General features: G+C 35.7%; 1 protein-coding gene across 4 annotated transcripts; it reads left to right on the forward strand.

Moving 5' to 3' along the window:
• The first annotated feature begins 2,094 nt into the window (after nt 1-2,094).
• enosf1 (enolase superfamily member 1) lies at nt 2,095-12,730 on the forward strand. Of its 4 annotated transcripts, XM_073835704.1 has the most exons (15): nt 2,096-2,270; nt 2,387-2,495; nt 4,120-4,235; nt 4,325-4,411; nt 4,499-4,525; nt 5,651-5,723; nt 5,813-5,851; nt 8,154-8,236; nt 8,325-8,447; nt 8,598-8,732; nt 8,803-8,844; nt 9,188-9,317; nt 10,995-11,094; nt 11,871-11,952; nt 12,133-12,730. In XM_073835704.1, the coding sequence occupies exons 1-15, from the start codon at nt 2,187-2,189 to the stop codon at nt 12,232-12,234; spliced, it is 1,332 nt and encodes a 443-aa protein (XP_073691805.1). In that variant the 5' UTR covers nt 2,096-2,186; the 3' UTR covers nt 12,235-12,730. The 4 variants fall into 4 exon arrangements, with proteins under 4 accessions (XP_073691807.1, XP_073691808.1, XP_073691805.1 ...); XM_073835706.1 differs by lacking the exon at nt 5,813-5,851 and having other exon boundaries at nt 2,095-2,270; XM_073835705.1 differs by lacking the exon at nt 4,499-4,525 and having other exon boundaries at nt 2,097-2,270.
• The last annotated feature ends 2,179 nt before the right edge of the window (nt 12,731-14,909 follow it).

Here is a 14,909-nt window from a genome sequence, read left to right on the forward strand (position 1 = left end):
GCTTAACCTAAACCCTGTCTGTGAAACCGGGCCTCAATGTCTTGGAAATCTTACAGTTTTTTACGATTGTTTACACTCTAAAATAAAAATTTCCACACAATTTGCAAAATTCTACTCCAAGGAGCAAAACACCGGCACAGATTTGCACACCATTACACATAATGTCTGCTTCACTCTTTTTGCAAAACATTACACACAGTGATTTGTAAAACTCTACACACATTTCGACACCTTAGACACAGATAAGGATTGTGAGGTTACTTCCTTGTCATTACAAAGCCCCGGATTGCCAATGACCACACTAATGAACAAATTGGATAAACACATCCACAAGGTGTGGAAGCACACATGTGCTAATTTGAAAACGCAGCACTCAGGTGTGCTATAAAAGGCAGCAGGTGAGTTCACCTGTATTCATCAAAAATGATGTGGATGAAATCTTATGGCCTGATCCAGCCAGACGGAGAGATGAGGAATAGTTACAGTATTTGTGTTGCTTTTTTTTTTTTTTTCAGAGTCAGACTGTATGTACTTCATGCAGTAATTTTTATTTGTCTACAGATTTTATTTGTTTCATTGATTTCATTGTTGGTTGATTACTGTAACTGATTATGGTAAGAAGTACTGTATTTCTTGAATTGAAATAAATACTTGAAATATTCAGTCTGCAGCATCAGTGTTGTGCAGTGCTTGGTAAGTTTATAGTAGGCCTATTTGTGTACATTCTCCCTATATCTCAAACTAATCATGATGAATGTTGTGGGTTTGTCACTATTTTGTTTTGTCATCGAAATGATCCCTTACATAACAATGTCTGCCCAAAAATCTAGCACATGCTATTTCCTAAAATTAGTTTTTTTTTTACAAATGTGTTTTTTATTTATCACAGCAGTGTGAAACTGTCTGCAATAGTGTCTGATCATTGAGGACTGTGTTGGTTAAATGAAAACTAATAGCATTTTCACAAATATGTGTATATGTTTTGACTGAAATGTGTATGTTTTGACTGAAGTGTGTCATTTTGCAAACAATCTAGGAATTCTGCAAATTGAGTGTGGTATTTGGATAATTGTGATTATATTTTGAAAAAAAGAACCCGGTTTTCAAAATTGTGTGTAAACAATTGAAAAAAACTGTAATATAGCCTTAGACTTTCTATGGGTAGCAGCTTATCTAATTGTTTTTTAATAGAGATTCTAAAGGTTTAATTGTGTTTTAAGACCATTTTGTTACCTATCATAAAAATAAGTGACTTAAAAACAGCAATGTTGAATAGGGGTTTAATGATTATGACAGCTGTGTTATTAAAAAATCATATAACTTAAAAACAAAACCTTTACAGGAAAAGATAATAATAATAGGACAAAACAACACATCTTGTAAAGTTTCACATACAAAGATAAAGATTTACAGACGAATAAGAAAATAATAATAATAATAATAATAATAATAATAAATTAATATAAATATATAAATTAAGAAAATAATAATAATAACAAACACATACAGAGGAAGAACCTGGTATTACCAAAACAATCTTCATAATATTTCAAAATTCTATCACTTTTCTTGTTTTTAATTAATCTAAGAGTTTTAAGGATTTTTAGGATCGATTTCAATTAAGAAATGAGGCTGCGATTTAGATCATTTTTGTTTATGAATAAAAAATTTCCCAATCAAAATCAAAAAGTTACCTGTGTAATTCACTGAAATACTAGTTTTACCTTTATAGTAAGAAATTATATCTTTTAACTGAAAGGAACGGAAAGAATCAAGGTGCTTACCTATATAAAAATGTAAACTATTCCAAAAGTTTTGAGTCTTTACACATTGAAAAAAATAAATGAATCAGTGTTTCATCCTCCATCCCACAAAATGAGCATGAACTGTCAACATCCATATATTTTGCCAATGTATCGTTAGCCTACATGATATATTTTGTGAAGGATCTTGAAATGAACTTCTTTTATATTTTGAATTCGCCAGCACTAGTTCCGTTTCTTATGATCATATGATCACGTTGTTGTGACTTGTGACGGACGTCGTTCCTAAAACGCCAATCATAATCCTGCAGTCTGAAAGCTATTTTGTCAAAGCCCCAATCGTAGCTTTCTTTGGGCGGAGTGTTTAAAGTCAAGTGTAACTTACTACTGCAGAGTCTGTGCAAAGTTTACAACTGAAACACAATGCTAGAAAGCAAAATAATAAATTTGACAGTGCGCGACGTAAGATTCCCTACGTCACTGGAACAGCATGGATCAGATGCAATGGTGCGTAGCATATGATTGACTTCTATATGGTGTATATTTCAGAGTGATCAGAGTTATTTGATGCACCAACAATAATGCATGCATTACAGTTGTCTATAAATGTGATTGATTCGCAGCATACCGATCCAGATTACTCTGTCGCATATGTTGTTCTCGAGACGGACTCTGATGCTGCACTGAAAGGTTATGGGTTGACTTTTACTGTAGGAAGAGGGACGGAAATCGGTGAGCTTCACAAATCTAACAGTTCTACAAATGTCATATGACCATGTTGTGCGGCTGAATCGAGTCCTGTGGGTCCTATGATTTCAGTAACAATACAAGACTGACGCCTTGTGGTGAAGCTTTCCAAGGTTTTTATTCCTCAGAATCCATAGTAACGCGAAAATCTCGCATGGCACCATAGACTACATCAAGTACTACCAGCAGATATTAAACACCTGTCTGCATAAGTTAGAAAGCTTAAACTCGGCTGTAACTGGACAAGGATCCAAAGACCAAAGTACACCCCATAATCAACAAAAAATGGTTCACTGACCACAGAATGAAGGTTTAGCTTTGGTGACCACATCCCCAGACCATAGTCCCTTTACGAATATTGTATAAGATTGTTATTTTACTATTACAAGTTAGATTTATGTAAATATTTTAAACAAAAAGCTTGTCTTTAACAAGTGTGTCAATATTAGGTGCTGTACCACATCTTGTAAGCAATCAATCACTTGCTTTGGTAGTTATCAGTATCAATCATTAAAAAATGTATTGGTCAGTTATTATCAAAACTCTACTTGTACTGAAATATCCATTCTCAGATAAAGCAGTTACATAACCAGACAACATACCCAGACCCAAAGGTGGACAGTAGAGAAGTATTTTTACTCTGCTGTAAAAGTACTTTTCAAATGTTTGTACTTTATCAGAGTGTTTTTCTTTAGAAAACGTTACGAAGCACAATATTACACATACTTTTTACTACACTATGTTTGATATTAATATAATTTAATACTTAATTATATTAGAAATCTGTTACTTTAGTATTTTTATTCAAGTGAAAGTAATTCAGAGATACAAGAAAGTACTGCATTTTTAATGTCATTAAGTATTAAAGGTAAAACAAACAACAACTTTTATTTATGAAATGTAGTGCAGTAAAAAGTATGACGTTATGCTTTGGAATGTAGTGAAATAAAGTTTTCCAGAGAAAACACTCTGATAAACTACAAGTACTTTTTTAACATACATTTTAACAAAAATAATTCGGTAACACTTTACAATAAGGTTCATTAGTTAAACATTAGTTAATGTATTAACTAACATGAACTAACCATGAGCAATACATTTGTTACTGTATTTACTAATCTTTATTAACATTAGTTAACGGAAATACAGTTGTTCATTGTTTGTTCATGTTAGTTCACACTGCATTAACTAATGTTAACAAGATTTTAATAATGTATTAGTAAATGTTGAAATTAACATTAACAAAGATTAATAAATGCTGTATAAGTCCAGTTCGTTATTAGCTCATGTTAACTAATGTGGTTAACTAATGTTAACTAATGAACCTTATTGTAAAGTGTTACCAATAATTCACTACAGTCCGCCTCTGCCCAGACCGAACCAGCGATGCGTTGGTATTGCACAATGATCTACAGAAATGATTAAATCCTGGAAAACAGAAGAAGGAAAATAAAAAGAGCCATTGTGTTAACTAAAGTAGCTCATGTTTGTTTTGTTTGAGTAGTATTCCCATTAGAATCTATAACTTCCAAATAATAAAAGAAATTCCAACAGTATTATTTGGACTACTTTGTTTTACTAAGCTAAATCATTGTCTGTTTATCTCTAGTGGTATGTGCAGTTAAAGCCTTGTCTACTTTTGTGGTTGGGAAGAATTTGAAGGAGATAGTCAGTGACTTCAGAGGCTTCTACAGACTCCTAAGCAGCGATGGTCAGATGAGATGGGTTAGTATTACAACAGTGAGCACAGGTAAGCCTACTTTAGTCCTTTAGACTTCACATACAGTTGAATGAACAGTTAAATTGTATGATAGATTGGGCCAGAAAAAGGAGTAATTCAGCTGGCGATAGCAGCCATTCTGAATGCTGTGTGGGATTTATGGGCGCGAGTGGAGGGCAAGGTGAGCAACACTGTCAATTTGGACAAATGTTGTGTGAATGAATGACTGTTGAATATCACAAAATGTCAGAATAAATATGTTTTGCAGCCCTTGTGGAAGCTACTTGTTGACATGGTGAGTATTCACTTTTGAAATCATCTCTCACATGAATGCAATTAGGAAGTAAAGAAAAAACGCAATATTTCTTAAAGTAAGCATTAATCAGAAATTGCAACTATTTCCATGTGACATGATTCTGAGTGAAGCAGCTTAGCAAACAAAAATGATTTATCAAACGTTTTTGAACAGTAAGATTTGTAATGTTCCATTGTTTAATACAGTCTCTTCTGCTCACACAGTCTGCATTTATTGATTAAGTACAGCAAAACAGTATAATTTTGAAGTATTTTTACTATTTAAATGTACTATTTGAGTATTTTTTGAAATGTAATTTATTCCTGTGATTTCAAAACTGAAATTTAAGCATTATTCCACTCACATGATCCTTCAGAAATCATTCTAATATTTTGATTTGTTCTGGTTTTTTATTATTATGATGTTGAAAACAGCTGAGTAGATTTTTGTTCAGGTTTCTTTGGTGAATAGAAAGTTCAGAAGAACAGCATTTATCTGAAATAGAAATATTTTGTAACATTAAAAATGTTTTTATCATCACCTTTGATCAATTGAAAACATCCTTGCTAAATAAAAGTGTTAATTTCTGTATACTGACTCCAAGCTTTTGAATGGTATTAGTGTATAATGTTACAAAAGCTTATTATTTCAGATAAACGCTATTCTTCAAATAATCCTGAAAAAAATGTACTCAACTCTTTTACTGTAAATGTTTATAATAATAAATGTTTCTTGAACAGCAAATCAGCGTATTAGAATGATTTCTGAAGGATCATGTGACATGGAAAACTGGAGAATTGATGCTGAAAAATTAGCTTTGATCAGGGAATAAATTACATTTTAAAATATATATTCAAATAGAAAGGAGTTATTTTAAATAGTAAACATATTTCACAATATATTCACAATGTATTTTGGATTAAATAAATGCAGGCTTGGTGAGCAGAAGATAATTCTTTAAAAAACAAAAACTGTTCAAAAACTTTTGGCTCGTAGTGTGTGTATACTTCATACTGACTTTAAAGTGGATCACTGTAAATCAAGAAGACCTTCAATGCTTTTAAATGTGTCGCCTGTTTAGCATTATTTAAATTTTTTGTGTACATTTATGAATCCTCTACCTAGGATCCTGCAAAGTTGGTCAGCTGTATTGATTTCAGATATATCACTGATGCACTGACTGAGCAAGAAGCTTTAGGTGAGGGCATTAAGGATTATTTGGCATTCTCATTTAATTCAATGAGCTATTGTATTCATGTAGTGCATTTTTTTCACTTATTTTTTTAGATATATTGGTAAAAGCAAAAACAGGGCAGAAAAATAGAGGTGAGATCAGTTAATAAAGATTATAAACAGTGTTGAAGATTTATATCTTTCATGAAGTGCCCTTTGATCAAAAATGAACACTCATACACATGGGCGACATTAGGGGGGGGCAAGGGGGGGCAGTTGCCCCCCCTGTGGTTAGTCATGGAATCCTCACAGCCCCGCTGCAACTGCTTTAGCCAAGCTTAGGCTCGGTTGTACTTGGGAACTAGACGGTGCTATATAACCCTCAAACGAAAGCAAAGCAATTGAAGATCTGGCAAACTATCCAACGTGTTTTTGCAGCGTTGAGCAATGTAGCCAATCACAGACATATCTGTTGTTTCCAAACAATTAGAAACACTTGTCAGAATTCACTCACTGCTGAAAGCGCCTGATCGGTTTTTATTAAGTGCCGTTTTGTGCGCTCGTGAATCATCTTATGAGTGTAGACGCGATGTAAATAAAATATTAATTGTGTAGTTTAGAGAGCTTTATTAATTATAACGGAATTTTGTGAACTTTTAGTGATAATAAGGGGAGCGTGCTTTGCACTTTCCAGGCTATAAACCATTTAGAATTTGTATGAAACTTTCGTTTTTCGGCACATGCAAGCTGATATGTTTTGGGAGTGACATTTGCATATTTACGCTGGGTTTATTCTCGAAATAACGGTGAAGCAATAGACGGGATAAAAATATATTTTCCCCTTCTCCCAAAACAACTTACTGTTTCAGCTATAAAATAGTTCAGTTTTGTATGTAATGGCAAAATGTTTATATTTAGTTTCGTTTTTTATTTAGCTAATTTAGAAAACCGCCTGGAGCATTTTTTATTCGTTAAATATATATATACCGAACAGCGCCCAGCGGAAGACTGATCATAGTCTGTTTGATCAGTTTGCCTTCTCAAATCATCATGACTTGCCTAAAATGAAATCTATAGATATAAAACAGTTCAAGTATAAAAGAATGGTAGTTTAAACGTTACAGATAAATGTGCGCTATATGCGCATAGTTTGTGCAGAAAGTAGAAGCTAAAGCTTGCAGGACATCGAGGCACCAGCGCGATCACTTGCATTTTTTTCATTGGAAGCAATTTAAAATTATCCGTCATTTTTGCTCACAAAGTACGAGTAATACATCGAAAAAAACGTTACAGCATTTTTATAAAATAAAGAAAACAAAAATTATGTGCTTTCTGCCGTCTGGTTCTTGAACAGGAGTGCTTAACAAAATGAAGCGAAATGTATGCCTCACAGACATAATAAATACATTTATAGAAAGCTTTAAATTATTACTTAACGAAATAAAACAAATCAAAAGCACAAACTCTTTCATGTAATCCGTAAAGATGAATTTCTCTCTAAGGGCGCGTCCAAAAAGGAGATTGCGAGTCAGGATCTTTGCGACACTGACTCAGAATACACAAATTAATTAATAAATAATTCATTTATGTCCTTACTCTTTCCTCGACATATTCATTGTTATTTATTTTTGCCGGTGCTTGGGGCAGTTTTAGCCTATTGTGTGCGCTTGAACGCGGATTCAGCTGCGCTAAAGCACACTAAACGGTGTCTGAGTCGGTCTCAAAAGTGAAAGCGAAAGTGAAGTTTAGTGTTGTTTCCACCAGCGCGGTATTTTTTTTCTTCACCATAATTGATGGATGTCTAAATTATGAAAATAAGGAGAAGCCTAAAACAGGCCCGATGCCGGCCTGAACTGAACTATGAAAATTGGCCCGAAGCCTTAGCCCTGGGGTGTAAAAAAAAGTCAGGGCCCATCGGCCGGGCTGAAGTGCAGCGCTTTAATTGGCTGCTTTGATGTGCTGCAATACCGGAGGGCACTGTTTTAATGCTTACATCTGATTTTTTTTTCTTGCCCCCCCTGACTCAAGAGTCAAATGTCGCCCATGCTCATACACTACTATTCAAAAGTTTGGGGCAGTAAGGTTTCTGAAATAAATTAGAAGTTTTATTCAGAACAATTGCACAAAACTCAGCATATAAGAAGGATTTCTGAAAGATCATGTGACACTGAGGCTTGGAGTAGTCATGCTGAAAATTCAGCTTTGCCATCACATGAATAAATGACATCTGAATATATTTCAAAATAGAAACCGGTTATATTAAATTATAATAATGTTTCACAATATTACTATTTTTTACTTTATTTTTAAGTGAGTGCAACCTTGGTAAGCAAAAGAGACTTCTTTCAAAATACTGACTCCACATTTTTGAACCGTAGTGTATGGTAAGGCATTTATTCTTTTGACTTTTAATTATTATTATTTTATTATCACTAATGACTTTAAACCACTACAGAGGAGCAGATGTTAAAGGACGGCTATCCTGCCTACACCACTTCCTGTGCCTGGCTGGGATACTCTGACCAACAACTAACCCAGGTATGTCTGTTTATTGGGCTGTGTTTGCTTTCTTTTGTAATTATACTCAAACAAGGATCATCTGCTTGACATGTTTTGCTTTGTACAGCTCTGCTCTGACGCTCTTGCCCAAGGATGGACTAAATTTAAAGTGAAGGTTGGGGCTGATTTGCAGGATGACATCCGTAGATGCAGCCTTATCCGGAAGATGATTGGACCTAACAACACCCTGGTGATTCTAAGTCAAAAGTATACATTGCAAAGCACATAAGAAAAAGTTGTAGTTCAACCTGATGTTACTTCAGTTAAAAATTGAATTGGTCCAACCTAAGAAGGAAAGGTACATACAGGAGGAGAGTTTACAAAACCTCTTATCTGTTAGATGATTGATGCCAACCAGCGATGGGATGTTAATGAAGCAATTACTTGGGTAACCAAGCTGGCAGAGTTTCGCCCCCTGTGGATTGAGGAACCCACATCTCCTGATGATATTTTAGGACATGCCTCCATCTCTAAGGTAAAAAGGTTTTTATGTTCACAATTGGAACATGCTATTTAGATTTTGAAGGTTTTTGTTTTGTTTTTAGGCACTTGCACCCTTGGGTATTGGAGTCGCAACTGGAGAACAGGTGGGATTATATAAAACGTGGAATAAAACGTGCAAACACTGCATCATAAGAGGGCCTTGCTGTTTTTACCATTTAACTATTATTAAAGTATTTTATGTTCTGTTATCTGTCAGTGCTGTTTTAAAGGAATAGTTCACCCAAAAATGAAGTCAACCTCATGTCATTCCAAACTTGTATGACTTTCTTTCTAAACCAGTGTTCATTATGTGGGAAAAAAATTCAAGAAAGTTATACAGTTTTGTAATGACATGAGGATAAGTAAATGATAACCTATAAGTTTACCTGTTCATTTTTAAATACCATACTGTATCTACTGTACATTTTTTTGTGTGCTTGTTTGCAGTGCCATAACAGAGTAATGTTTAAGCAATTTCTCCAGGCCTCGGCTCTACAGTTTGTTCAGATTGACAGTTGCAGGGTAGGCAGTGTGAATGAAAACCTTGCCATCATACTCATGGCTGCTAAGTTTAATGGTAAATCTAATGTTTATATTATCTGCATACAGCATGTCACAAAAGTGAGTACACCCCTCACATTTCAGCCACCATTTTAGTATATCTTCTCAAGGGACAATACTATAGAAATGGATATATTTTAGAGTAGTCAATGCATGTATTGCAGTATAGATTTATTGTCCCCTGAAAAATACTCAACATACAGCCTTTATTGTCAAAATAGCTGGCAACAAAAGTGAGTACACCCTAAATGAACTTGTCTAAAATGTCAATATATTGTGTTAGCACCATTATTATCTGTCACTGCCTTAATCATCCTGGGCATAGAATTGACCAGAGCTGCACAGGTTGTTGCTGGGATCCTCTTCCACACCTCATGGAGTGGCTGGATGTTAGACACAGGTGCTTCTCCACCTTACACTTGAGGATGCCCCACAGGTGCTTAATAGGGTTCAGGTCTGGAGACATACTTGGCCACCCCATCACCTTCAGCTTCCTCAGCAAGGCCGTTTTTTTGGTGTGTTTTGGATCGTTATCATGTTGGAAAACTGCCGTTCGGCCTAGTTTCTGGAGGGAAGGCATCATGTTTTGCTTCAGAATGTAAAGTACGTAATGAAATCCACGTTTCCCTCAATGAACTGCAGCTTCCCAGTACCAGCAGCACTCAAGCAGTGATGATGACCATGATGCTACCAGCACCATGCCACCATGACAATTTTCTTGGTACTCCTCACCAGGGCATCGCCACACATGTTGGACAGCATCTGAGTCAAACAAGTTTATCTTATAGTCTTGTCAGACCACAGGACATGGTTCCAGTAATTCATGTTCTTGGACAGGTTGTCTTCAGCAAACTGTTTGCGGGCTTTCTTGTGAGCCAGCTTCAGAAGAGACTTCCTTCTGGGATGACGCCTCTGCAAACCGATTTGTTGCAGTGTGCAGCATCTGGTCTGAGCACTGACAAGCTGACCTTCTACTTCTGCAACCTTTAAAGCAATACTGGCAGCACTCATGCATCTGTTTTTTAAAGTCAGGTTATGCACCTGACGCACAGAACGAGTCCTCAACTTCGTTTTATCAACTCTTGCAAGCCCCTTTCCAAATGTAACCCATCTTGGAACACTTCTGTATGACCCTGAACATTGTAGTGAAACTCAGTTTCAGGGTGTTACTGAACCTCTAATAGCCTTGGCCATCTTTGTGGAAAGCAACAATTCTAATTCTCAAATCCTCAGAGAGTTCTTTGCCGTGAGATGCCATGTTGAACATCCAGTGGTCAGTATGAGAGAATTGTACTTAAAGCACCTAATTTTAACTGCTCTAATATAAGATACACAAGTTTGTATGGTCCTGTCAAGCAGAAAAAAAAAACATAATGAATAGGACATGTGGCTTTGCATGGTTAAACAACATACTGCTGTTGTCACTTAGGGTGTACTCACTTTTGTTGCCAGCTATTTTGACAATAAAGGCTATATGTTGAGTTATTTTCAGAGGACAGTAAATCTATACTGCTATACAAGCTGCACATTGACTACTCTAAAATATATACAAGTTTAATTTCTATAGTATTGTCCCTTGAGAATATATACTAATGATGAAGGGTGTACTCACTTTTGTGAGATGCTGTATCTCTGATTTGGATTATTAAATAACTATGTAATTCAGATTCATATGTCTTGTTTTTCTTTCCAGTTCCTGTGTGTCCTCATGCCGGGGGTGTGGGACTGTGTGAGCTTGTTCAGCACCTTATTTTATTTGACTACATTTCAGTGTCTGCTAGTTTAAATAATAGGTACAGTGTGTTTTAAAGAAATATTGCTGTTTTTTTTATGCATGTCAAATTGGGATTGATGTTGTCATTTACACTCATCGTATTGCTCTAAGTCCCAGTATTATTTTATTTTATTGTGGAATACAGAGATACTTTGGTAATTTTCTAGGATTTTCTGTCTTTAAAACAAAAATCAATGGGTACTAGGCATGTTGAGCTTCAAAAAGCACTCTAAAATTACCATAAAAGTAGACTACAAAGCACATGACTTGTTTTCTGTATTCCAAGTCCCTTTTCTAAATGTTGGTAATGGGCAGACAAAACTGTACATACTTTCAAAACTGACCAGTTTGTGGGTTATGACTAAACTAGCTGACCAATCAGCCATAAGGAAGCCCCGTATAATTTGTCTGCCTTTTAAATTCAGCTTATCCCAATCAGATTTTTGAATATATGAAATATATATTTGTAAATTTCACTAAAAAAACTGAAACTGAACACACTAAATTACATGTAAATTATGAACTAGTGCATGTCACCCATCAACTAGACAGTAACACTTCCTTCTCTTCACCAATCTATGTCGGTTGAAATTGTGTATATAAAATAATGGAAAATAATTACAGTTGAGTGGACGATTTGTGAAATATCAATTATTTGGCCAGGGGAGCCAGAAGTCAAGATTTTCAAGTATATTTTTTAGAGTATATTCAGTTTTGGGTAAACAGTTCCTTTAAATGTTAAACATGCTGTTTAAGGTAATTTCACTGAGTTTTTGCTTGATGTGTGTTTTGAAGGATGTGTGAGTATGTGGATCACCTTCATGAACATTTCATAAGCCCCACCATCATTAGAAATGCCCACTACATGCCACCAAAGGTAAGTTAGAAAATAAATATTATAAGTGTGTGTGTGTGTGTGTGTGTGTGTGTGTGTGTGTGTGTGTGTGTGTGTGAGAAAAGAAAAATAGAATAAAAAGCATTTAAATTAAATAAATTAAAAGTAGAGGATATCAACATTTTGTGGCATTATTATAAATAAGTGTTTTTACGTCTTCAGGACCCTGGATACTCTTGTGAAATGCTGGAAGAATCTGTGCAAAAGCACCTGTATCCTCAGGGTGAGGTTTGGAGAGCCATTGAGCAGCAGGGGAAACAGTAAAAATTAACACATACTATATGTACTACTGACTACAATGGAAATTACAACATTGCTACTTCCATAACTAAACTTGAAGTCAGATTGTCTTGATTGAGTTGCTTGCCAGTGCAAAGGAATGAGAAGGATAAATGGATAATGAAATGTGTGCAACTGAATAGGAAAATTTGATGCCTTAAGTTTGATTAAATCATATTTTATGTTTTTAAAAGATATATGCTTATGTTGCAGTCTGAAATGATCAAATGTACTGTGCAGCCATAGAGGGAAATGGAACAAGCATGTGCTAAAACTACCAAAAACTATCAAATTGAAGTAAACATGTAGCTTTTATATTTTTGTGTTTTAAGTGTTTCGTACACAACCTTTTGTGTATTTCTTTTGTAGTTGAGGCACTCTGCTTTTTATAAAGTGACACCTGTTAATAAACATTAATGAAGAGAGAAGATTGTGTCTGTTAATGCTGTGGAGGAAAAATAAATCACTGTTCTAACCACCATGGGTGATTCTTTTATCTATTGGTTGATTTTTCATTTCTGTAACTCATATGGATACTAGAATTAAGACAAAGAATGTTACAATTTCTTAAGTGGAGGAATGTCTTAGAATCTCTTACATGGACTTTTGTAAAATTCACACCGCCTTAAGTGCTGCTTGTAGACACCTTGTTGCCACCTTAGGGTTTTTCAGGACTTCCTGAAGCATGTGGTGCTCTGCTTTTAAATGATTTTGGTGGAATAGCTTGGCTGGATTTTAATGTAATGGTGGATTTTAAAATGGCTTGGAAATGCCCTCTAGCAGACCTCTAGCAGCTCTTTGCTCTTTTGATCTTAGCATGGTGGCGCCATGTACCTCACTGCTTATAACCAAAGACAATTTAAAGAGTATAAGGTGTGGATTCAATAATGTTCTGCCAATTTGCAGTTGATTTTACAAATTTTAGGCACAGGGTATTTAAGGATTTCCTTTTTTATATATATTGCCAGTAAATCTATTAATGTTGGTGAAATGCTAATTCAATATAATAACTGATTTTAAATCTTATAGTTATCTACTTATTTACACTGTAAAGATGACATTGTAAATAAAACAAATGTTAGTAGACTATGCTTTATAAGAAATACTAATTTAATCTTTCTACTTCAAAATTCAGTTTTAGTTTTGTTGTAATTATTTGTGAATTGTAAAAGGAATTTCTGAGCAAAAAAATGTCACTACCACCATTTATTATATATTACCAGTCACCTACGAACAATCAATTTTGCTCCCCCCTTTCAAGACAATTTGAGTTGCATACAATTTATAGTTTAATTTATTTTCCTTAAAATACAGTTCAAGTCAAAAGTTTACATACACCTTGCAGAATCTGCAAAATGTTAATTATTTTACCAAAATAAGAGGATTCAAAATGCGTGATATTTTTATTTAGTACTGTCCTGAATAAGATATTTCACATAAAATATAGTTCACAAGAGAAAATAATAGTTGAAATTATAAAAATAAGTTAAACTGCCCGCTGTTCTTCAGAAAAATCATACATGTCCCACAAATTCTTTGGTGTTTCAGCATTTTTGTGTATTTGATTCCTTTACAACAATGAATGTATGATTCTGAGATCCTTCTTTTCACACTGAGGACAACTGAGGGACTCATATGCAACTATTACAGAAAGTTCAAACACTCACTGATGCTACAGAAGGAAAAACAATGCATTAACAGGGGTGAAAACGTTTGGAATTTAAAGATAAATTAGGGTAAATGTAACTTATTTTGTGTTCTGGGAAACATGTAAGTATCTTCTATAGCTTCTGAAGGTCACTAAATGAAGAAAATATGATATTTAGGCAAAATAAGGAAAATATACCGACACAACTTCATTCGGTTCAAAGGTTTACACCCCTTGCTCTTAATGCATAGTTTTTTCCTTCTAAAGCATCAATGAGCATTTAAACCTTCTGTAGTAGTTTCATATGAGTTCCACAGCTGTCCTCAGTGTGACAAGGTCTCAAAAATCATACAGTGTTGTAAAGGGTTCAAATACACACACACACACACACACACACACACACACACACACACACACACACACACACACACACACACACACACACACACACACACACAAAACAATGCTGAAAAACGTCTAGGTTACGTAGGTAACCCTCGTTCCCTGAAGGAGGGAACGGAGACGTTACATGGGAACTCGCTTTGAGAGACCGATCATCTCTGAGCCTTATATAAGAAAGGCCAATTACAAATTGGCGAGTGGACGTGCGCGCCGGCCACGCCCCCGTACATACGGGTATATAAGATGGCCGCGCGCATCACTCATCAGGTTTTTGCTGAAGAGCCGAATGAGCCGGCGTCAGCGCGACGCCAGGGCCGTGGCAGGGGATGTAACGTCTCCGTTCCCTCCTTCAGGGAACGAGGGTTACCTACGTAACCTAGACGTTCCCCCTCAGTCGAGTCACTCCGACGTTACATGGGAACAGACCCTCTGGAACAGGCCACGGCCCTGACGCCGCGTTACGCACAGACCCACGTGCCAGCAGGCGAACGTGCCGGCAGGCAGATCCGTAACGTAACCTTCCCAACGCCCCGGGGGCCAAAGAAGGGGGCCCCTAGGGATGCCAGAAAACTGAAGCATGGGTTGGGGGGGCGGGGCACATGAACGGTTC

The sequence above is a fragment of the Garra rufa genome, chromosome 3 (assembly GCF_049309525.1).
Source record: "Garra rufa chromosome 3, GarRuf1.0, whole genome shotgun sequence".
Lineage (NCBI taxonomy): Eukaryota > Metazoa > Chordata > Actinopteri > Cypriniformes > Cyprinidae > Garra > Garra rufa.

Bases quoted from the DNA above. Each gene is read 5' to 3' on its own strand.
- enosf1 (XM_073835704.1), top strand. From the start codon at position 2,187: ATGCTAGAAAGCAAAATAATAAATTTGACAGTGCGCGACGTAAGATTC. The intron at 2,271-2,386 runs GTGCGTAGCATA...ATTGATTCGCAG, and splicing joins AGCATGGATCAGATGCAATG to CATACCGATCCAGATTACTC. The intron at 5,852-8,153 runs GTGAGATCAGTT...AAACCACTACAG, and splicing joins AACAGGGCAGAAAAATAGAG to AGGAGCAGATGTTAAAGGAC.